This window comes from Mchenga conophoros, linkage group LG13 (assembly GCF_057382185.1).
Source record: "Mchenga conophoros isolate Kocher_MC1m ecotype Shallow Benthic linkage group LG13, M_conophoros_male_GT1.1, whole genome shotgun sequence".
Classification (NCBI taxonomy): domain Eukaryota; kingdom Metazoa; phylum Chordata; class Actinopteri; order Cichliformes; family Cichlidae; genus Mchenga; species Mchenga conophoros.
In genome coordinates, this window is record NC_140538.1 from 28629596 (window position 1) to 28653815 (window position 24220).

The 24220-nt window shown below is 40.7% G+C and overlaps 2 protein-coding genes across 2 annotated transcripts in view; both read left to right on the forward strand.

Annotated features, from left to right (window-relative positions):
* Positions 1-2786, forward strand: part of papolg (poly(A) polymerase gamma) — an 18703-nt gene extending 15917 nt beyond the window's left edge. Inside the window, exon 24 of the mRNA XM_085297611.1 lies at positions 509-2786. Within this exon, the coding sequence (XP_085153737.1) occupies positions 509-684 (176 nt within the window). The 3' untranslated portion in view covers positions 685-2786. The remainder of the gene's footprint in view (positions 1-508) is intronic.
* A 2028-nt stretch (positions 2787-4814) lies between these two features.
* On the forward strand, positions 4815-18504 carry rel (REL proto-oncogene, NF-kB subunit). Its single transcript, XM_085297616.1, has 11 exons — positions 4815-5008; positions 5424-5462; positions 7047-7186; positions 7294-7442; positions 8230-8321; positions 13867-14007; positions 14685-14789; positions 14969-15187; positions 15284-15349; positions 15450-15524; positions 15609-18504. Exons 1-11 carry the CDS (start codon positions 5002-5004, stop codon positions 16436-16438), a joined length of 1863 nt encoding a protein of 620 aa, XP_085153742.1. The 5' UTR covers positions 4815-5001; the 3' UTR covers positions 16439-18504.
* Positions 18505-24220: the final 5716 nt, after the last annotated feature.

Below are 24220 nucleotides of genomic sequence, written 5' to 3' on the forward strand. Positions count from 1 at the left end.
ACCAGCAGCTGTCCTAGAATTAATTGTGACCTCCAGAACGGTGATCTTGCACTCATTTCTGAGTGATGCACACTACATTAGTTCAGATGTTTTTTCCATCGCGCCGCTCAGCTGTCGACTTTGGTGACGCGTCAGTGCTGCTAATCGCAAACCACACTCGTGCATCTGCAGTGCTGCTCACTACAGGTGTTCTTTAGCGACCTGCTGCGTTTCTGATTTGCCCCACTAAACACCACATTTTCCATATCATTTTAAAGTAAAAGCAGAGCTTTGTTTTGCTTTCCTTTACGATGTTGAGTTGGTCAAGTAAGATTTTACTCTTTGTGATCTATTAGATTGTATTGTGTGTATATAAGAAAGTGATTTTTTTTTTTATCTTATCCATTAATGAAGATCCAAATGTATTGCATAATTTCTCCATTAGTTTGTTAGCACATGCTAAGCTAAGATACAATACAAAGGCTAGTGGAAAAACTCACCATTTCTGTCCCAATCTTTCTCTCTGTAGAACATGTGACATCCAAACATGTGGTGCCTCCCATCGGCAGCTCCATCCCCACGCTAGTGAGTCGAGTAGTCGACCCTCTGAACGGAGCAGCCTCCAAGAGACCCCACTCCCCATCGTCGGAGGAACAGGCCAAAAGGCTGAAAGAAACAGAAAAGGCCAGAATCCATATAGCTTGAACTGCCAACAAAGACTGGATTCACACAGATAACCGAGGTGAGGGGCTTTAAGTCAAGTCAAACACCGAGGACGTGACTTCACACAGGGACAGGCGGCGGCGTTCAGGTCAGTCAGTCTGAAGCGTGAAGCAGCACAGACACCTCACCTCAGACTTGGAGATTACAGTCTTGCCAGTGGATAGGGGATTCGGCCATTGCTGTCACACACTCACAGCCAGAGGGGAGTTTAACCCCCCTCCCGCAGTCTCGGAGATATGACACGAGAACTAAAGCAGCAGGTTTTTGTTCTTTTCTTCTTCTTAACTCTGTGTTTAGAAATCTACACATTACAAGAGGAAAACATGCTGTCCTTCTATTTCATCGTCTCCTTTTTTCCAGTTTAAAAAAAAAAAAAAAAGAAAAAAAAAAAGGCCCTGATCATTTATCAGCACTTGCTACACACATTTCTGGTGTATGCTGATTTTCTTTTACTCCTTCATTTTCTTTTGTCCTCAACAGAAACCTGTACAGTAAATGTTGATGTACATAACTTTTTTTTGTCTTAAAAAGGAGCAAAAGATCACCGTTAAAACTTTTGACCATTCTATTGTAGTTTTATCTAAAAATGGGGAAAAAAAGTATATTAAAAAAAATGTAATTTTTCTTTGTTTTCTCTACTGCTTGTCCAAAAACAAACTGTCCAGTGCCCTGGATATCTTCAGTAGATACTGCATAGGTTGCAGGGAGGGTTTAATGAGGGTGTGCTTGGATGTGACTGGATACTAAAACCACAGCTCATTGGACCAGCATGGACTCCAGGTGTAGGCGCGCAAATGATCTTGGGCAACACAAGAGCTTCTCAGGGGCTGGTAAGGGCAAGAAAATGTTGTCATGACAACAGGAACGGTCACCAGAACCATATCAAAGTGCCACAGACGCTTATAGTTCTATTTGTCTGAGCTTCAGTGTCACACCCGTCCGTCTCTGATTGGACAAGAAGGCTGACTTTTTCTGCTCACGTTCGTTCAATCCCTAGATGTCAGAAAAGTGTCCCGACACAAAAAAGTGAGCGTTGAACGGTTTAGACACCGCCCCCCCCCTCCCCCGAAGTGCTTTCTATGTCTGTGATTGGCTGATTGTCTGACACGTAGTAATTTCGCTCTAGTCCATCAGGAGGACTAAACAAAATGTTTGGAAATACTGCTTGACCCCCTCCCAAACACACACACACCCCTCCACCTGTTCACTGTGGTCTGGTTTTGCTTGTGAAGTGTGATCCTTATAAAAACCAGGTCCCGGTTGTGAGTGCATTTCATGTCCTTTTGGGAAGTTTGTGGTGCTTTGTGACAAGAAAAAAAAAAACCCAACAAAACAAAAAAAGATGGTTCGAAGCTTTTTGAAGAGTTGTGAGTGTATGCATGCATATCTGGTTGACTGTGTGTGAGCGTGCATGCATAGATGGCTGTGTTTATGTGTTGGAGAGAGACAAAATTCCCTTCTATATGGGTGTTAACCCTCTGCGCCTCCTGTGGAGGTTCTTAAAAGGCATCTCCTGGGGCCACTAGTGGCAGTGGTGGTGGTGAGGAGAGGGGTCGGTGGATAACTACTTTCTTGCCTTGCCTTGCCCAACCCTCCATCTTGAAGCTGGGTGTCTTTGTATTTGATTTCAGTACAGAGGATATATAAATATAAACATAGTAAAGTGTAAAGCGATGCTAATGGGGCGCCCTCTTCATTGGAGCAGGTTGACAGTTGGGACATAGGCTTTCTAGCATCAGTTTCCCCAACTAAATGTACAGAGAACAGTTTTTTTTCCAAAAGGCATATTCTTCATTATTTGGGGGTTTTCTTATCACTTTATTTATATTTGCATATTTGTACCATGTGATTTTTTTTTTTTTTCTTTTTGATTTTTTTCTTATTTTTTAAATAGCATTCATAGCAGGTAGGTCTTTTGAATCTGCACCACTCTGTTTCAGACAACTCATGTTTTACTGTTCAGAAACATTTAACAAAACAGGTCGTTTAGATGTTTGTTTCTAAAAATGTATTGAAAGGGTATTTTTGTATGTGTTTATCACTTCCTTTAAACAACTGTACACCTATTAAACCCCTAAAAACAATGTGCTGTCTGTGGTTTGGTTTGTTTTTTTCCTCAATTTTATAATTACACCTATGACAACGCCGTAATGGGAGCGATGGGATTGGATGATAACTGATGTGCCGTGTTTGATTTCCTGGAAATGTTTATCGTTGAAGTAAAAAATGTCTTCTAAGAATTAATAAATGAGAGCCAGTAACTATACAATCCAGTCTGTTTGTGTGCAATGGGGAAGAAAGCCAAAGCAGGTCAGGGAGCAGATGAGCTGAAGGGGCCAAGGTTACAGTAGTTAACTAAAAAAATCATTAGATTGGGGGGGGGACACAATTTCCTAAATCTTTCCTCTGGCAACTACCCCATACGATTGTTGTTGTTATTATTATTATTATTTTTTACATCTAATATAACAACTGAACTGGATTGTCAAAAATGAAATCAAAACTAATTAGAAAATATGAAACTATAATAACAAAGCCTGGTATAAGATGCAAAACTGCTCTAGCGGAGTCCAAGAACTGAAATATAGATCTGGGAATGAACAAAGCAGATCCTGTCTTAGTGAGAAGCAGTGTAATGCTGACATTACTATATTAAAATGAGGTATAGCATCTTTACCCAAGTTAGCTGCTGACCTCATCCTTCACCTTGTGTTTCCCATTATCATTTTGATTCCTCAACATAATATATTTGTAATCTTTAAAAAACCTTGAATCTCACTAAGACTTTCTCACAAATGTACTGTTTTTCTAATCATCTAGAAGAAATATAAAATCAATTTGAATTTCATGCTTGCACAGAGCGTTCAGCTTGTCATAAAGGTTGCAAATGTGACTTAGTGCGGCAGCTTAACCTGAGAACTTGCATACTGGCAACTCTAAAGCTAAAAAAGTCATGAACAAATACCAGATGTTTTTCTGAGCTGCAGATTCAATAAAGAATAGCCAATTGCCTACACTATCAACTACAAAACAGCAGAGAAAACACTGGAGCTGAGCTGATTAAAGTATAAATACCAATGCTGGTAGTGGTATCGGATTGATACTGGTACTACAACAATAATAACTTTGCTTTGATCCTCTAAGTTCAGTATGTAACCCACTAAATTGTTTTATACGATTTTTTTTTTTTTTTTTTTTTTCCCCTCCCCCAGAAATTAAGAAAATACACCTCAAACATATGGCATAGGGTCCAGAATCGGCTGGTAAAGAATTCAATCTGGCCTACTGGATGATTTTGGAAAATGTGAAGGAATAAAGAAATTTTTGACTTCTACCTGTATTTTCATAAGTTTTTTTTTTTCTGTGTTCCCATTTATGCCACACCAAAGTAAGTTACAGAGTCATAAAATTTTGCACATTTACTTAACTTTAAACCAATATATTTTTACTGATAGACTTATTTCTGTTGAAATATATGTTAAAACTTAAAATTTTAACATATAGGATATCTCAGAGATGCTTAGTTAAGCCCAGAAAGGACAGGTTCACAGCAGAAGCCAACAAAAAGTGCTTTAGAGACGAGCGCATTTACAACCTAGATACAACATACATGAAAAGCTGAGCTGTGTGTTTTGTTGTATTAACTACTGTGTAAAGTAAAGAATCACAGTGACTTGGTGGTCATTCAAATGTGTTCAGAATTTTGCAAATTCATCTCGTAAATCATGACATACTTGCTCTCCCCTACCGCCGTTATATGTTAAAAGTATTGGTAGTGACAGCACTGTTCCTGTGTTTACTTGGTATCGCTCAGTACTCATATCTGCTGTATATGTTATATATACGGCTGCTGTGTATAACAGTGTGTATATGTAAACACACAGTGGCTGTGCGTGTGGTGCTCCCTAATTGATATCTATTATCTCTATTATCTCTAATTTTTCGTGTTCTTTATTTGCGGCTGCTGTTGCGTGGCTCTTCTTTACGTATGAGCCCACCCTCATTCTCGCACTTCCGCCACCCACTTTAACCTCCAGCCCTGAAGGACCGACCCCCGTGGACCGCGCCGTGCATTTCCTCGAGCGACCGGGCAGGGAGGAGGCATAGTTGAGAGTGAATCGTCTGGACCCCGCCCCTTTTTTTTCACGGAAGCTTCTCATTGGCTAGATCAGATGTGACGGACGGGAATTCCCCCGCTAGTGTCTTGACAAAAAATAGTTTTCTGCCCGCTGTCACTCATTCAGCCCGAGGTTCTCCAAGACACAATAACCCGTGACAGAGTGAAAGAGTGTTTGCATCATGGACGGTGAGTAGCAACACCTTTTATTTCCTGTGTAATAACAGCGATAAACGTGTAGAGTGAGCGGGTAGGAAACAAACGGTAATAACCACACCTGTGTACCTGTGTCAGTCAAAAAGTCGAAAATGTAGTACTGGCTATAGGTCATCGTGCTGTACAGTATCACCACGAACTGGAGTACTTACTCTTGACTTTGATAGTATTCGACACTGGTTGTGTGTACTGTCACTGCTGAATGCTGTGAACTTCCTCGTTGTTGCATGACTAGCAGTGTTATTGGTTGGGCAGCTTTAGCTAAACTGATTGGGCTTACAAGACCAGTTTTAGCAATAGCGCCATTACTGCCACAGAACAACTCCTCTGTGTGTGATTTGGATATCTATTTGCCTAAATTTTTTCTGTGTCACATTTTCCTCCCCAGTTCTTATGTCCTCCGTGCTGCGGGACGAAGCACACCTACGTAAGTCAATTTCATTTGTGCTCCTGACAAAAATAGTCTTCACAGGTTAAAACTTAAAAGTGCAGAAATGTGTGTGTTGGGGGGGGGGGGGGGGGGTGATGGTTCACTGAACAGTGTCTTTTCACTTCCTCTTTTTTGTTTTATTGGTAAGCATTGTATTTTCAGACTTATGTTGTAAGGATGTGAGAGAGCCTGAGGTTCTTGTAATCTTTGTCTTTACCGGTCTGTGTGTTTATATAGTGTGTAGTGAGTGCGCTTGAGCCTCATGATCTTTCAGTTACTGCAAAGTGATCAGGGCAAAACTTGACTGGGCCACTTTTCTTTCTTTTCTTTTCCTTTTTTTTTCTCTTAATCATTTCAAAAAATGTTACTTGACTTGTTTCATACTGGCCTGCCGGAATAACAAGCAGCACTCTGATCTGTGTGCTTGCTGTCATGTCCAAAAATAACCACGTTTTGTGTTGTTACTTCAGTGGAAACAGTGTACAGCAAAAACTGAAACGCTTCCCGGATCAGTTTTAGTTCCTCTCTTGCACGGGCATCATGTGGAGTCGGTTTTATTTCCTCCCAGAAAAAAAAAAAAAAAAAGGTTGAGGAAACAAATCTCATGCCTTGTCATTATGCCGAACGGCTGAAATGTGCTTTTCTGAGTTAACACTTGTGTTAAGATTTGCAGTCACGTCCTATCAGCATTAAGTTGTTTGAAAGCTGAAAGATTTCTACACATCTGGGTTGAATTCAATAGGTCTGTTCATGCAGCAATCTTTAGTATGTAGAAATCACTTTCTAACAGACCTGCTAATTTCCATATTTTTAGTCTCAGATTCTACTGAAATAGCTTAACATGATTTGATTCTCAAAATAATGCCTCTTAATATCACACTGGTGCAGGCCCTTTGTTTTAGGCCCTTTTCGTGTAAAGAGACATTTGCTGCCCCTCAGAAAGGGAACAGCAGTAGGTGCGCACAGCCAGAACTGTTTGCATGAGATGACCATATTAGGGATAGATGCTCTCAGTGACATCACACAGAGCCAAGATGAACTTTCTAAAATGGAGCCTTAAAAGCAGTCTGAAGTAAAAATTTACACAGATGTAAATCACTAGATTTAATATGAAGGTTCACAATTGTTAGAGTATATAAAATAAAAAAAGGAAATGGCCTAATAGGTTCCTTTTAAGGTTCATAGACCAGTACTTAAAGATTAGTATTAAACCATAATAAACCTTTTTCACAGCAGGCTCGACATAGTGGGAAAGGTTCAGGTGTCACTAAAATCATGGTTCAAGAAGGCAATGACTGTATCTGAAACTGAGGCAGCTAAATGGAAAGCAGCCAGCAATTTTTTTTATCCTGTACAGCTGCATTTTTACTGCTGCGACATGTCGAAATGTTTGCTGAGAAAAAGAAATTTGAGTGTTAGATGTAGGTTTTGAGCCCCCTGCCTCCCAGCACCAAACCACTCATGTGGCAGCCCAAACAGGAAAAAACTAAAGCAGATAACTGTGTCAGATTCACACTCGGGTTTTCTTTTGTCGTCTTATCAAATCTGTTTATCGTCTGCTTGTTGTCACCCCCTCCTTAGTGCCTGAGCCAGGGATTCAGATCTTCGAGCAGCCCAAGCAGAGAGGAATGCGCTTCAGGTACAAGTGTGAGGGTCGCTCAGCCGGAAGCATCCCGGGAGAGAAGAGCTCTGACAACAACAGGACGTACCCCAGCCTGCAGGTTCGACCCCAATCCTCCTGTGTAACCTGTGTATTTGTGCGTAGAAGCACCTAAGCATGTGTCTTTCTACATGCGTCTGAACGCACACCATTCCTCCTTCTCCTCAGATCCTGAATTACTGCGGGAAGGGAAAGGTGCGCGTTTACCTGGTGACGAAGAACGAGCCGTACCGACCACATCCGCACGACTTGGTGGGAAAGGACTGCAAAGATGGATTCTACGAGGCCGAGTTTGGCCCGGACCGCAGAGTGATCGCGTGAGTGCTCCTCCCACGGTCGCCTCCACCTGTCCAAACTCGCTCTTTATCAGCGTCTGCTTACTTCGCTGCCAGTTGTTATCGTTGAGAGCCCTAGTCTCAATCTTAATCAGCACACTTTCACCGAAATAAGTAACCACTCTCTCTGTGACGCACTCACAGAGCCACTCACTGCACAACCGAATTGCTCTCTATTAACAGTATTTCGTCTTTCGCTTGATGGTTTCGGGAGGCATCATGTGTAAACTGATGTCCTCTCAGACACAGCTGAAGAAGCTCTTACAGCACACTGCACACACACACACATACACACACACACAAAGCATATTTGTCGACCCATGTCTGTGAGGATGGCAATATGGGAATTCCCCAAGTGACATCACCCATATTTGCTGTGTGTTAGAGAGAGAAAACAAAATTTTGCGCGTGTGTGAGTGCTGGAGCATGTGTGTGAGTGTGTGAATGAGTCAGTATCTTTTGGTGTGTATAATTTGCAAATCCCAAACAGACTTCTGTAGTAAATACAGAATCATTTTGAATTTCAGGCCTTCTGGGTAAACAAACAGAATGAATCCAGTAGATTCATTACTGAATGTTTTCTTTACTACTGAAAAATGTGCCGGTCTGACTGGATAGGTGAGAGTAATTGCGTCATTACTTTGACCTTTAAGCACAACAAAATCATTGAGTTCATTTACAGTTTTAGAGATCCCTTCACTCAGGGTTTATTCAGCATGTTTGAGTGCTGTCATTTTCCTCATGACATTTTTTTTTAAATTTCTTACAGTTTCCAGAATTTGGGTATCCAGTGTGTGAGGAGGAGAGAAGTGAAAGAGGCCATCATACAGAGGATCACCAGAGGAATCAACCCTTTCAATGGTGAGTGCTCTGAATTTTTATACGGTGGCTCTATAACTACATCAAGGGTCAGTGTTATTTATGTTTGAGAGAAAAAAACATGTTTTTAGACAAAAATGGAAAAAAAAACTGAATAAAAAAAATTGGTAGATATGTTATATTTACATATTTACATATTTATTATTGAAACCCAAATGGTATTAAGCCGCAGTTGAAAATACTCACCCAAACCGTACAATTTCCCCCAAATAGAATCATTTAAGTTAAATTGACAGCCTTCATATTTGTATGTTACCTTTATTTGTAAAAGCTGGAAAATAAGTTGACTTTATTGCCTTAATGGGCCTAAATTCAGGCACCTTGCAGCCATGAAAATGAGCTAATCCAAATTAGCCGTGTAAAGTTAAGCTAATCTCAGTTCTGAGTGTACAGCAATGCTAGCGGCTCTGTGAAACTATATGTCAATCTTTGCAGGCTTGCAAACCATAAATGATTGCAAATGTTTTTGGTTTTTTTAATTTAATAGTAGCCCATCGAGCAGAATTTGAAATGAGTTATTCATATAATCCCTCTTTTCAATCCCAAGGGACTAATCTAAAAGAACATGTAGTAGTTAACAGGCTAATAACCTTCTAGCTCCTAATAAAGTATCAAACAAGTCAGCGGAGTTGTAAATTAACAGAGCTTTACAGGACTTGGTAAAAAGTAATTACAGAATGTCTTGGAGTCTTTTACACTCTTTCTTAGCAAAAAGTAAATTACTAAGCAGTGTGTTAGTACTCCAGAGGATAAGGCTAGCATTTGTTGTGCCGCCAATATGTAAATTAAAACAAGACTGTTACCTTTCAAAGAAACCTGTCCAGCATTATGTCCAGTAACACATCCAGCTAACTTCAGTGGTATTTCTGCTTCAGAGTTATTGTGTATAACCAGACATTTGCAGCAGGTAATATTCACTAATGTACATACAGAGATTCTTTGCTAGCTTTATGATTCTTATGTGTAGCTACAGCTAAAGTGTAATAAAAGTGCAAACGCTTGTGTGATTGAAATAATAGATAAATAACTAGAGTTTTGCTGGTATAATATCCAGCCTGATGTTAGCTGATATTGTCATCTCCCCAGTGGATGATCCACGCTAAAGTCAGCAGTTGACAAAACAGCAAATGGAATTGTATGTGGGTAAAATATAAATATCAATCCTGTTGCTGCTGCTTTTCCTGATCTTGTTACTGTTAAGCAGCTTCAAAAACAATTCACAAGAATTGTTTTCTAATGTTGGTTGACCTAGTTCTCAGGCAGTTTAGCAGATTTTCCTAACATCAAGTCACAAATCCGCTCTCTTGCCACCGCGCTATCTACAGCAATGCCATTTCCTCTCTGTGCTTTCATTCTGCGGTCCTCCAGAGCAGACAGACACTTCTCGTGTACAAACAGGCGTTGAGCTACTTCCCCATTCTTTGTTACAGTTGCTCAATTCAGCACAGTGCAGAGATGCCACGTGAGAGCTGGGAATGCAGGATTCATTAAAAGGGGGAGGGGGTGGACCGAGGGGGTTCCCCAGCCCTGAGAGATGATGATAAAAGTAGAATAGGGTGCTTTACAGGTCTGTAAAACTGTGGAGGGAGTGTGCTTTTAGCTTTTGTTTAGATCTCAGCTCTCACAGTTGTTAAAGAAAAGAAACCGTGTAAGTGCACTGAGTACATTTGCATGGTAGCAAGTGGCAATAAAGAGCAATTTGAATTGCCTTTAATTACTAAAACCGGGCCTGCTGTAAAGTGCACATCTTTTACTTGTTTGTAGTCTTTTTACCTGATAATTGTCTTAGCCTGAGCGCTCTCGCAGACCAAAATATGCAAGTGACACAGATGTGTCCTGCACGATATGAAAAGTAAGCCTGGCTGACATTTTTAGCACCTGTCACCACTGACTCAGATATGATCATATCTCTGTTTCTTACCCCTGTTAATAGCCACTTGGCCCTTAAAAGACTTGAGCTACTTGTTGTGTCAGGCCATATAGAAGCCCCACTATAAGCACTTGTGTTAAAATGTCCTTAGCTGCAGAAACTCGGCGTATTTATTGCCACAGACGTGTGCGATGGACAGCTTGATGTCTCTTTTTTTTCACATGGCTCAAACCTTCCCTTCTCTTAAGTTCACTTCTGCTCTGAAACTCAGCTGCTTCCTGTGTTAGGATGGGGTGTGGTGGAGTGGGTAGGGGGGGTTGGAGGCACTTTCCCCTCCCTGTCTGTGAATACATGCATCTGCACTTTCAAAAGACTCTCTGTGAGCACTGTCCGTTCTTGGCCCAAAGCTCCCCTCACCTGCACGAGTGATGACAAACAGCCATCCTGAGTAGGGCGTAGTAGATTTTTCTGTAGTACCGCTCCGTCACATTCTAACATTGTGGTTGCACACCTGGCAAGTGTTTGTTTATTTCACACGGGACATAAATCTGCCGTAAGACGACGTCCATATTAATTCAAAGAAATACATGTGGCTATAACCGCACTGACAACCAAAGAAAATGCACAGCGGGGCTTCAGATAAGTGCCTGTACAATTCTGCTGAAGCCTGTGGTTTTGAAATATCTTCTGCAAACAAGTGGAAAACTACTCAATTAAACATCCTTTGATTTTTTTGTTTGTGAAGTTACCGGCGTTGAATTTTACCATTCTTCTCGCAAACTGAAAATCTCACAGATCCTGCTTTTATCCCAACTCTATCGGATTCAGCCACAGCACGATCACAATTTCTTGCAGATTTAATTGTGAAATTATGTCTGAATATCAGTGGACATGTACACATTTTCCAGTGCACTGCAGACAGTAGTTTTCTATTAGAAATAAGCTGTTTAAAAATGAACATTTTACCGAAGAGGATTAAGGTGCAGTGATTGTCCTTTAAACTAACTTCCATCATGTTCGGCTCCAAACGGTCCGCTTTTATTTTTGTTCCCTAACGAAACTTCCTCATGTGCTGTAAATGCACACACGTTCATATAATGTTATATGATGCAACAGCAGACTTCTCATGTAGCGACTGCCTCAGCCTCAGCCAGACACAAAAGCTCCACGTCCTAAAACGTGGTGAAATTGTGAGTCATGCAGTGGAGACATTGTTTGTGGTGAGACTTGGCACCTGCCTCCCCGTCTTTCTCACTTTTACACTCTGCTCTCACAGTCATAATAACCACTTACCCTGAACACCCCCCCTTCGGAGCCACATACCACCCCCACCACCTGCAACCCCCCCCTCCGCTGTCACTGAACATGACCCACCCCCCCCTCCCTTGCAGCCCAGTGTATCTTATGACCCTGGGCCCAGTTTCTTTCCACCACACACTCTCAAACATCAACCACCATTGCTACCTACAACCCACTTTCCTGCACCTGTCCGTCCAAGCTTCTCCCTCTGTCAGCGACACTCCACCAACACTCACGCAGACCAACACAGCATGTTCCATCAATATTTATTCTGACGGTTTCGTCTTCACTTCTCCCTCCTTCAGTTTCTCCACTCACTGCGTGTCTCTGCCACCTACAGTAGGCAAACCTGATGACCCAACAGAAAGCTGCACAACAGAGCAGTGCTCCACACCGCAGAACAGAGTATTTGAGACCAATTAGACGTCCAAAGCTAGCAGGATTTGTCGTGCATTCTCAATGAGGAGACCTACGCTACCTCCTTCTAGAGGCTCTCTTGTAATAATGTTTTGTTACGTTGATAGAGTACACTGGCACCAGACCAGAAAGAAGCATTATAGGGAATTTGCTTTTTTTTAATCTGATGAAGTTTTTTTTTTTTTTAAACTAACAGTAAATCCCTCATCGGGTAAATGCTTCGTATTAATTATGCCACATAAATACAAAATTCTTGAATGGTAGTCATGCACACAGGCGAAAAGGTGCGGAAAAGCAAGTCAATTAGCACAGACTCTTGCGTTAAAACTTCAACAATGACAATAACATTACTACGGGCTGCAGTCATGGTGTCCATAAAACAATTCTTTATGTGTTTAGCTAATTTACCTCTTCATAGCAACCTGGTGTGAGCCCACTTCTGGCTCAGAAAAACCCAAACAAACAAACACATCAAGGCACATGTCATGTTCTTCCCTGCTTGTTGCTTCTACTGCTATGAAATCAAGTCAGATTCACAGCATGAATCTGATTACTTCTGACTAAACACAAGCAGACTGTGAACCTAGAGAAGATTAATGTCCGGTGCCAGCAGCACATGCAGAGACAGAGCAGGAGAGCTAGCTGGCTCACTATTGGCACTCAGCATGCCCACTAAGGATGACGACTTTCCCTACACAGCTAATGTGTGACTGCAGTTGTATTGTTTGGGTTTTGCACATATAATTGCCACCTTATATGCCTAAAATAACAAAAAAATGATCACGCTTGAGTATACAGAGTAAGACGCTACTAAAGAATCAAAACTAAAAAGCTTATAAGATATTTTCTCATGTCACACCACTTTCACATACGTCAGGAGGCTCCCTGGTCACTCGTGCAGGAGAGTCTCATCTCTTTACTTATGTGCGGTGTAGACACTCAAACACACACACACAGAGGCGCATACTTGTTTCCACTCTGAGGTGACGTGTGGAGCGTCACAGTGGCGACACTTTGTAGGTGGGGATGGCCTCATGAGCACGGAAGATAGAAAGTAGGTAGATGTGAAAGCCTGCTCTGTGCATGCGTGCGTGTGTCGGCACGTGGGCGTCTCTCAGTATAGAGTGTGTGTTATGTGTGTGTGTGTTTGCGTGTTGCTTCTGAAGGCGGGTGATGCAGATGAGCATGTAGGCTGAGGACGTTTGAAAAAGCTTATCTGTGACGTTTTTATGTTGATCCAAAGGTGAGGTTTTGTGGACAGCCTACAGATGTGACTGCATAACTACACTGTCTGCCTGTTTCTCAAAGCAGGAGCGTATGCTTATAGCATGCCTTTGTTATTGCTGTAATAACGTCTGTTCAACAATGGTGTGCACTTGAAATGCAAGTATTTAGTTGTGCTGATGGTTTGAAATATGTCGGTACTTCAGTGTGCAGCTAGGTAACCTATATCAGTGAGCCAATAGCAGATGACATTTACTAGTCACAATGACCGATGTTTATCCAGTTTGCAGGTTTTAGCTTTTTTTTTATAATGAAATATTGTTTCACTGAAACAAAAAAGAAAAGACATAATGACTGGCATTTATTTTTATCCCCATGCTAAATAGGCAAAGTCAGAGAAACTAGAACATGTTACGTTTCAATTTATGTGTCATCCATCCTTAAGAGCTGTGCTCCACACAAATATAAATTATATTTTAAAAAAAAGAAAAGGCTGGACATTAAACAAACTGCAACTCTAAATGTTGCTGGTTTGCCAGTAACCTGGTAGGTGCTAAGGGTGCTAACAGTCTCTACAAATTAGGTCCACAGTAACCACCAGGTAATACTTGCACTGGCCCTTTAAAGGGAAAGTCTGGTGTAAATGTTTCTTAGTTTATATTTCTGAATGTTTGCTTTATTACCAGCTTCATCTAACTGATGTGTGTTTTATCGTAGTGCCACGGGAGCAGCTGTTGCAGACAGAGGAGTACGACCTGAATGTGGTTCGCCTGTGCATTCAGGTTTTCCTGCAGGATGAGAACGGCCACTACACCCGAGCGCTTAACCCCATCGTCACCAACCCCATCTACGACAACAGTGAGTGACCGAGCGCCGTCTGTGTCAAATACACTGACGTCACATCATGCAATTGCATGAGAACATAATGAAATAGCCGTATAGTTGCCCTGACAAGTACACGGGCTCCCCAAGGTCAGCTTTGTACACCTGTAGAGTTCAGATAACAGCAGACTTCAAGAAGTGATTATATAAGATTAAGTACATACTTAATTCCCTTTCCTGTGTGAGTATAACAGTACTGTGTAAGTACTGAGAAGTGACACATGTAGTCGTGTTTGTACATACAGTGTGTACCAGCAGCTGCAGCATATGTGAATGCAAGTGCTTTTTGCAAGACCTGTGTACGTGTGTCCACTAGTGTTTCAAGTGTTGCAGTTGGTGAACTAGTTCACTGTTCCACACATACACAAACACACAGAAAGGGGAAGTTCTTTATACACACCAACCTTCAAACAACACTGTTACCATGGAGCACTTCCTCTTCTCGCTCCAGGCATGTGACATGTGACTCAACCTGCTGAAGCTTTAGCTGTAAACTGAATGAGGATTGTTCTTCAAAACCAAGGCAGCTTTTTAAGCTAGGCCCACCGTGTCAACAAAAGCAGATCCTGGTTATATTGTTTTTGTACTGAGCAACTTGTAACTTGTAGTATTTGTTGCGTTGTGTGTTTAGAACTTGTTTTTTGTATTACCAGGGGCCCCAAACACTGCAGAGCTGAGGATCTGCCGGGTCAACAGAAATAGCGGAAGTGTCAGAGGAGGAGACGAAATCTTCCTACTGTGTGACAAAGTACAAAAAGGTACATCAAAATGTTCTGCACTATAGACCTTTGCATTTTTGCACACTGTACTAAATTTATTTGCATCTGTTTTCTCTTTCTTCATCTTTATTCAGTCCACTGATTTAGTTTACCTCCCACACCCATAGTGCCTGTCTCTTTGCATGCTGATGTACTTTTCTGTTCCTGTATTGCTCCAGATGACATTGAGGTGCGGTTCTTCTCCCCTGATGGCTGGGAGGCCAAAGGCTCCTTTTCTCAGGCTGATGTTCATCGCCAAGTTGCCATCGTGTTCAAGACTCCGCCCTACCACAACACGTCCATAACGGACTCGGTGACCGTGCACATGCAGCTACGCCGGCCCTCTGATCAGGAAGTCAGTGAACCAATGGATTTCCGGTATCTGCCTGATGACAAAGGTGAGCAGCAATCGCTTTATTTCTGCGGGGGCTTACTAGTGGCACCTAGTTCTCGGTTAGACTCACGTAGTGTTAATATTGTTGTTTTTCCATCAGATCCTTATGGATACAATGAGAAAAAGCGCAGAAGAGAGCACTTGATGAAGATATCGGGATTGTCAGGTAAGCAATGTGGCAATTTATATATAGTACACCTCATGTGATATCATTACTTGTGATTGCGAAGTTTGCATCGCAGCTAAGGTTTCCCGTCTCTTTTTAGGTGGTCCTTTTAGCGGTCTGACAATGAATAGGCCCAAGGCAGTACCACAGAGTACCATGAGTCACCTGAAAAGAGGTAACTACGTTTGAAGTCATCATAAAAAGGAGGATGGCGATATACTTCATTGCTGTGAAACTAAAACTCTTTTCTTTTTTACAGACATGGGCAATGCATACCCAAGACAACAACAGCAACCTTCTATGTTCACCCAAGCCTATCAACAGGCTCCTCAGAATCTAATGGCACCCAATCTACAATTAAGCCATGCATGGGCGAATTCCAATCCAACGCTCTCTATGGACACAGTCACCATAAACCCAGGTGCCAGCAATCTGCCACGTCCTGTTAGCAGGCAACAGCCACCGAACCGCAGCTACCAACACCGTGTGGACCACAACAGCTGTGAGAACAATGCCCTCCCTCAGCTCTCCATGCGGGACCTGCAGTGCTTGGATACAGGTTCTCAAGCCCCTGTAATGAGAGAACCAGAGCAGCTCTTCCACCAGCAGAATCAAAGGGAGGAGCTCCGATCAGAAACTCCAAACCAAGCTCAGAACCATCTGGTCAGCCAGAACCAAGGTATTCAGTGGTCCAATTTTACTACCATGGGTTCAGTTCCGAACCCCTTTAATGGATCTGGAGGTGGAGGGGGATCACAGGGGGTAGGGTCGTTCCCTTTCTTAGAGGGAATAGAAGAGAATGATTTTCTGAAGAACATGGCGGGAGCACCTCAGCCGTGCTTCCAGTTGAAACAGGAGTCCCAGATCTCAGTGGGACAAGAGAGCCATACTCCCCTCATGCAGTCCCCAAGTCAAGGAAATACGTATACTAACCTGCTGCCCCGTCCAACGAGCAATGGCACCAACAGAGATCCAATGCGGCCAGACGGTACTGCCATCAAAAATCTCCATAGTCCTTACGTAAACAACGGCACGACTGCAGAAGCCCACTATGCAACTTTGGAGGACTGGATGAATCAAAATGACTGAAAGCTGCTCAAATTCTTCTTTTTAAACAGTAGCAGCTCAAAGGAGAGCAGAAATTTCTTTACTCACGCTGGCCCTGCTATGCTCAGTAGGCCTTTGCTTGGGTTGTTACCTCAGTGGGACCAAAACGATTGACAGTCAGTCAGCCTTAGGCAATGTTTCGCAGAGATACAACTGGTTACTGATCACTTGATTGGTTAGCAAGAGTACTTCCTGATTCTGATTCTAACAACATGGTACCTTGTGGTTGGTCTTTACTTCCAGTTAGTCATCAACATTATCAGGTAAATTTAGTTTCTTGAAAAACTGGAGACAAGCTATTCCCAGTGCTTGTCCTATTTAAATTGGTGATGCATTGTTTCATAATTCTGTACAGTGGGATTCTGTAAAGTTCAGCCCCAACTTGTAACCTGTGATTTGTTGTTGCTTGTCTAACAAGCCTTTTATTTGTGGGGGTTCAGCTTTCAGCTGCTGGTGTTCACCATACTAGTCAGTTGAAGTGATTCATCTGGTCTCTTTAGGGGGTAGGATCTTTAAGTGGACGATCCATGTTTTTAATGACTATAAAAGAAAAAAACAGTAGCGTTGGCTTCCAAGCCAAAGTTATGCCTTTGAGGAAGTGAATGTACTACTTTCTTTCTTGAATATTTTTTTGTAAAGTTAGAATTACTACCAATATACTGTAACATAAATGATTTGTTTGAGGTTTCTTGGATCTTGAGAAAACAAAGGAGTAAATTTATTGTTTTTGTATGTCATAAAGTGGAATGGACAAAGTTTAACTTGGTATTTTTATTTTCTTGCATGTAGTGATGTGTTTTATTCTTTGATATTTTTTTAGCGCGTAGTGTTTTATTTTGTTGGGTTTTTGCATGCTTTTGTTTTGTTATGTGATTTGTTCTGGGAGGATGCCCATTCCACCGCCCCTCCTGATCATTAACCTGGCACACCTGGGGTTGGCAACAGCTATTTAATAAGCGAGAGCGTGAGAGAGAGAAGGGGAGAGACATGGTGTGGTAACCAGTGTGGGCGACGGCCGCGCAGAGCGGCACAGAGGCCCAAGGCGTGCGGCAAAGGAGAACGAGACCGAAGATCGCGGATGACCGCGCACTGGAGAGAGTGATCGGGGCTGAGCAGAGAGGTCCGTGTTGGTGTTGACGGAAGGTAGTTCCTCGCCGAGAGGCCCACGGCAGGGGATTGAGAGGCAGCGGGGTGGTGCCTTATGTCCCCGGGACGCCGAGATTATGGCTACGCGTGTGAAGCACAACACTGTGGCGGCCGGAGTTAGGAGCTCTGCCCATCCCCGGGCTAAGTCCCGATCCATCCCGTCTAAAACGAACCTCCAGTGGAATCTAAAAATGGTGACTGCGCTGGCCCTCTCTCCTTTCTTAGTTGGCACCAGAATGAAGAGGCAGACAGGACTGTTGGTTTCTGCACCGTTTGGACTTACCACCCGTGAATCCACCTATTACATGTGTAATGCTGGAATATATTGCTTATTGTTTTACTATTGATCTCTTTGTAAAATTTTCATACATATGAATTATAGTACAATACTTTTTTGTTGATTTTTGTTTTCTTTTTTTTATTTGGTACCAAAGCATTTACTGTTAAGTGCACTCTGTACATACATGTTAGCCATAGTTGAGAGTTACAGCAATACCAATGCCGAAACACTCAAGAAATGGCAAGGTACTGAAATTTCCATTGAGGAAGTGGGAGGAAACACATTCAGCTGTGTCTTTCCTCTGTAATGACTATGTCATACCAGAGATTGCATGTATTCAGAGTTCTCAGAGCATTTCTAACAGATGTTTTATAGATAAAGATGTCAGTTTTATTGTTTTATGTATTCAGCCGATGTTCTCTGAAACATCACTGAAAGTATCTTGTTAAAGCATTGACGGCACAAAGCTGATGTTAGACAAACTTTGTAGGCCTTCCAAAAGCTTTATGGTCTAAAATATAAACGTATATTCTGATGACTACTTTGTAAGATTTGCTATTTTTTATTTGTTTTGATTTTTTCTATGAGATCAATTCTTAATAAACAAAGTCGGTCATTTCTAAATATTTTTGTCATTGTTTATTATTTATTTATAATATTGTAAATGGTAAAATGTTATAGCTCATTGCAAACATTATGCATTGTCATGGGCATATTATTTCATAGATGGTCGTGATATTGTGTGAAGGCATAGATGTGACTGGACATGACAGAAAGAAATACATTTTAAATCCACCAGTGCTACCTTAATGTGATAATGTGATAAATAAAAACCTTAATATAGTTTAAATAACCCAATTTGAATAGCTGTGTTAAAGCTAAATTCCCAGATTAAACATCAGTTAATAGTGTAGATATAAAAATTTAATGAACAGGGTGTGGCACTGTGATTTTTCTTGAGACAATAATGAGGGGTCGATAGCCTGCCAGAGGATGTTTTCCTGAATAATTAGTGTCTCAACAACAAAACAATAAGTAGACTGAAGCACATGACTCTTAACTTTCAATTTAGACCGAGTCCATCCTCATGTTGATATTTAGTAGTGATGGGATTTCCGGCTCTTTTTAGAGAACCGGCTCTTTTGGCTCGGCTCACTAAAAAGATCCAGCTCTTTCGGCTCTGAACCGACTCTTTAGGTTGTTTTGCTTTAATTAATTTATTATTAACAACAATATAAAAGGAATTACTAATGTAAAAAAAAAAGTGGTTTTATTTATATATGTTTATATATAAATATATGCGGTGGCCCCTAGAGACAAAGCACGTACAAACTCCAAAAAGCACGTACAAAATACAAAACACATTTCTAGCGTTAACTGAACTTCCAAAACAGAGCTACCTAGATCATTTAAATTAAATTGTTTGTGTATTTATACACATGCACTCATTTATATTCAAATAATTAAAAAAAAAAATGTTCATTTACCTGTTACTAACACACACCAAATCCGGTCGCTGGTACTTGAATGGCTTTTGTAGCCAGTAGGTAACAAAAGCTCAACACTGCGCCTAGCATCCTGGAGCACTTCTGTTGTCTTTTGTACGTGTTTTGGAGTTTTTTACGTGCTTCTGAGTTTTTACGTGTTTTGGAGTTTATACGTGCTCCGGAGTTTTTATCTGCTTCGGATTTTGTAGGTGCTTTGTCTCTAGGGGCAACGTAAATATACTTTTATTTATTCACTCCACATAAAATTTAATAAATAAATCATATAATACAAAAAACAACTATTCACATTTCAACTTTTAACTATTTAAATTTTTCCTTTTAAACAAATTTAAAGTGAAACAACACAAAACACTGCAAACCACAACACAATTAAATATAAATTAAAATATGAAAACAAAAAGAAGATGTACATTCTCTGTCATATGAGCCTGCATGAATAAACTTTCTGAATCCTTTATCATCCTCAACTAAAAATAGTTGTGGATGATTACTATACCTTTCTAATGTGACATTGTTGTCCCTGGCTCTCTTTCTCTCTCTTTCCCTCCCGCTCTGTTCCTGTGCTACTGTGAGTGTAACTACTGCCCCTCCCCCCTCTTCCCAGCGCAAAGCACAAGGCTCGCATGCGGAGTGAAGTGGAAAAAAAGTGCGAGCCTAGCTTAGCTTAGCATAAAAGCTAACAAGAGTGAATGGTTTAGGAGAATTTCTCAGCTTAACAGTAGTGTGGCATATTATCACATAAATGTTAAAATGAATGTTATACTTAAATGATCTCCCCTATTTGGGCAAAGTCTCATTTTTTCTGTCGAAGACATTTATTTTTATTTAACCGTTACGATTGGTTTAGCTAGTTTAGCTTAACTTAAAAGACTCGAATCAGACATGGTTCATGTCTAAAGATAACAACATTTTTGCAGACTTGTAGAGATTGTATTTTTAGTTGTGGTGGTGTTTTGTCACATTTTGACAAAACCAGGCTAACAATCTTCCCCATTTTCCATCCCTGTTCTATGCTAAGTTCAAGCTTGGCTGCGTTGCCTTAACACTGTCACTGCTGAACAAAGAAAAACAACTTTTATTCAGTATTCCTGTAGGTCAGGTTTCTGCACATGATATGGACAAAATCAGGACTGACCAGTTGCACAACAGGGGAAATGTAGTGACTTGAATATTGTTGAGCAACGTAGGTTGAGTAAGTGGCCACGGTGTTTGTCCCAAACACTTTGGAATAGTGCAGTAGTTTGTTATTGATTACTTACAATTTCTGAGTAAAAAAGGTACATAGAACCATCCTGCAGAAAGTCTTTTACATGTATTATACCAAATCATAAATCATTTTGTTCCCTTTAATCTATATGTTTGATATTTGTGTGGTTTCAATGATTCTCCAGGTGATCTTTTCCAAGTAAAGGCTTAACCACTCTCAAGAGAAGCTTAGTTTAGTTTCACTACAGCTAAATACATTGTCATAAGGCAATTTACTTGAAATCTGTTAATTTGATTTCTTATCAGTATGACATTTCCTCACCACCAAAAACAGATTATCATCCGTTTTTGGTCAATGGTAAAGTCACTATGTCATCTCCTGACATATTTCTGCCTATTCAACGTATGACGTACAGTTCTGACACATGTGAAACTGAATTATCTCAAGGTGTCAATAAGCTGGCGGCAAGAAAGTAAAGTTTTTGCTGAATATTTTAAATCTTTCAAAACAGAGTGGTTCTTGCAATTTTCGGCCTTTTGCTCAGTAGCACTTCATACAAACATAAGAAATAACCTACAGTTTCTAAAAGGAGTCAGATGGTGCACACTGAAAAATCCATATCAGTGTGCTCTGAGCTACTCAAAAAAACTCTCCAAAAGCTGCAAGAAGAACTAAGAATGGAGAATTAATATAGTACAGTGCAAATGTCATAAGCCAATTTGACAAATTGCTCATCACCACTGGCTAAAATGCAGGCCCAAAATGACAGAGCCTACAGATAGTTATGGACGCTGTTGTTTCTATGAGGTTAACACGTCACATCAGGAGAAAGGCTTTGGCATACAGCTTAACCTTTAACTCACTTAGACAATACTGAAGCCATTATGACGAAAGAAACATCAAACAAGTGCAGCTAAAGGGAATTCACGAATTTCATATTTACATCAGTACCATTCACATTTTCATCACAAATAAGAGATTTTGATGTCGATAGGTGACAAATCAACAGCTGATTATCATCTTTTCCTGTAAAATTCAGTTTTTCACTGCCAACAAGGTAGTTTACAATCAGTGTGTCCTGAAGCGTCATTACCAAGGAACCCAGGATGTACTACAGGGGAGACGTTTGTTTTCTCTCGTATCAGGAGGCTGAGAAGAAATGCTCTGTGTAGCTTCCTTCCTGTCGCGTTGAACGGAACCACAGCGAACCCTAATTTAACCTCAGTGCACAGGATACTGTAAACAATCCACTCACAGGTTATATTGGTTTTGGTTTATTCCCCCAAAACTTATTGGTAGACACAAAGCATATTCTTATTGGAATCTCAAGTTTACACCTCATCTGGTGTTTATTACGTCTTCTAATAGAAAAAGTTTTCTAGTTCTGTTCTCCACCAGCTAGTTGCTGCTAATTTTATTAAGGAAAGCAAAATAGGTCAGTTTCAAGTGACAACACCAAAACAATGAGCTCAAAGAGGCTAAAACAACCCCCAGAGATGACTGCATCAGCAGTAATTTGTGACAGCTAAATAAATGGCGAATTTACCATTACACTTAAGAATGCATATTTAATTTGCTTTAATCCATATTCATTAACCTGACAAGACAAAAAAAACTGTAAAAAAAATCAGATTTTGTGCTTTTCTAAGTTTTTGAAACATACCACAAGACAGTGTTGGATTTTATTTAAAAGAAAAAAGAGTAACCACAAGTAAGTAACATGTTCTTTATTGCTTTTTTAAATCTGCAGCTGAAAGATGTAAGATGTTGGTTCCTGTAATGGTGCTGTTGTACTGACATTCAGACTGAACATTCATAATAACATACTCGAACTGGGCTGACATCATTCCTTTTGATGTTTATTTAGATGCAACTCCATATGTTGTGGAGGCCACAGAGAAGCAAACCATTTATATAGACTCTGAAAGCTCTGAATTGGATGAAAACCAACATATGGTGCTCTGTGATTACTAGATCTTCATTAACTTTGAATCCCAAACACCAGCAATGTCACAACCACCATATCCAGTACAGTTTTCTCAAACTTTCAGACCGCAACTCTGGTCTTCTAAGATTGTTGTTCTTCTACTATCATTAACTTCCAGTCTTTTAATCCAGCACTTAATTAATGACTTAATAAAAACAAGTGGAAACAGGTTAAGCTAGAACTGTCCTATATTGCAACATCATATCCTGTTTATTGGTAAATAATTACAGGACAGAATGTCCTCACGTTGACAAAATAATGGAGTAACTCATCAGGACATTTCACCTCTGCAAGGATCTGCATGGAGATAGGCACACGGTCCTCACAACATCAGCACTGAATGAGAGTTTAGCTGCACACAGATTCCACATGCATGTGTTTGGATCTCTGTGTGATAGACACAGCTTGTCCCAGGTACTCACTGCACCGTATGTCTTTGAGTATTTCTTAACCATGTCCTGGAAAAGGCGAGCTAGACCTGTTTAGCCACCTATTTCCCGTAATGCCCCTCCTCTGCTGCTGTCTCCTCCCATTTCCCTCAGGTCCCCTCCTCCCCCTTCTCTCCCCCTCTTTCTCTTTCTCCCTTCACACTGTAAATAGTTGCTGACTACACCAGCTCCACCTGAATGAATTTGCTATCAACTCACAAAATTAGACAGAAATTACTACAGGGTAGTCCTTTCCTCATTGCATTTATTATAAACAGGAGGTTTATTTTAATGGCATTTATACACTTCCCTTATTTACTTACATACTTCTCGATTACATAAGTTATGGGAATTTATCAGATTGCAATATATTACTAAATATAGAAACAAAAACTGGATATTTTTGTCCTACCCTGTGCACAAATAAGAAATTTAGACTAAAGCTGACTTCACACTATAAAGCTCTGTGTTTTTCAGTTACCTCAGTTTTGCATGGGGATTTAAAGAGTCCGTTCACTAATATTGATCTGAATTAACAGATCAATAACAATGCCAGGATCAAAACTAGCTCTCTTTCCCACTGATTTGTCTATGAAGTTTGGAGCATGCCTTTACTTCCATTCTCTGATCCTACAATTTCCAAACTTCCTGCTGCACATTTTAATGATAGGTATTGTACAGTATGTGTTGCTAGAACAGCTCCTTATGCAAGACCCAACTCATGTTCAGAGCAGGGAAAATCCCATGTAGCTGTTGCTGTGAATGTTTGACTAGAAACAGTATATACCTGTCTGTTGATGAGTGTTCAGCAGACATGTGTGGCCTCATTGTTTTCACTGATTATTTTTCATGTGAGGCACACACAAACATCCACCCAATCCAACCCAAATCAGGAAGTGTATTAGCCACTGCTGAAAATACTTTTAAAGTAGCAGTAAGTACAAATTTGCACACAAAGGAGTTGACTTTTGTACTTCAGTGTTACCCAATGAAAATTGGTACCAAATGTATAGCATTCAAAAACATGATTTAAAACGAGCAGGAACCAAACAAAGACGGACTGAACTCCATCATGATCAAGTGTATAGTTTGTCTGTGTGACTTGTCTTTTCAAATCACCACATTTAGTTTTTTCTAATCAGAGACCATAGCTGAATGACCTACAGCTATTTGGCTAGCTAGTTTGTTTAGCAATTACAAAGGATGCT

What these genes read in the sequence shown, in the direction of transcription:
- rel (XM_085297616.1), top strand. An exon ending in GCGGGACGAAGCACACCTAC is followed by an intron (nt 5,463 to 7,046) that starts GTAAGTCAATTT and finishes CCCCCTCCTTAG; the next exon opens with TGCCTGAGCCAGGGATTCAG. An exon ending in AGGAATCAACCCTTTCAATG is followed by an intron (nt 8,322 to 13,866) that starts GTGAGTGCTCTG and finishes GTTTTATCGTAG; the next exon opens with TGCCACGGGAGCAGCTGTTG.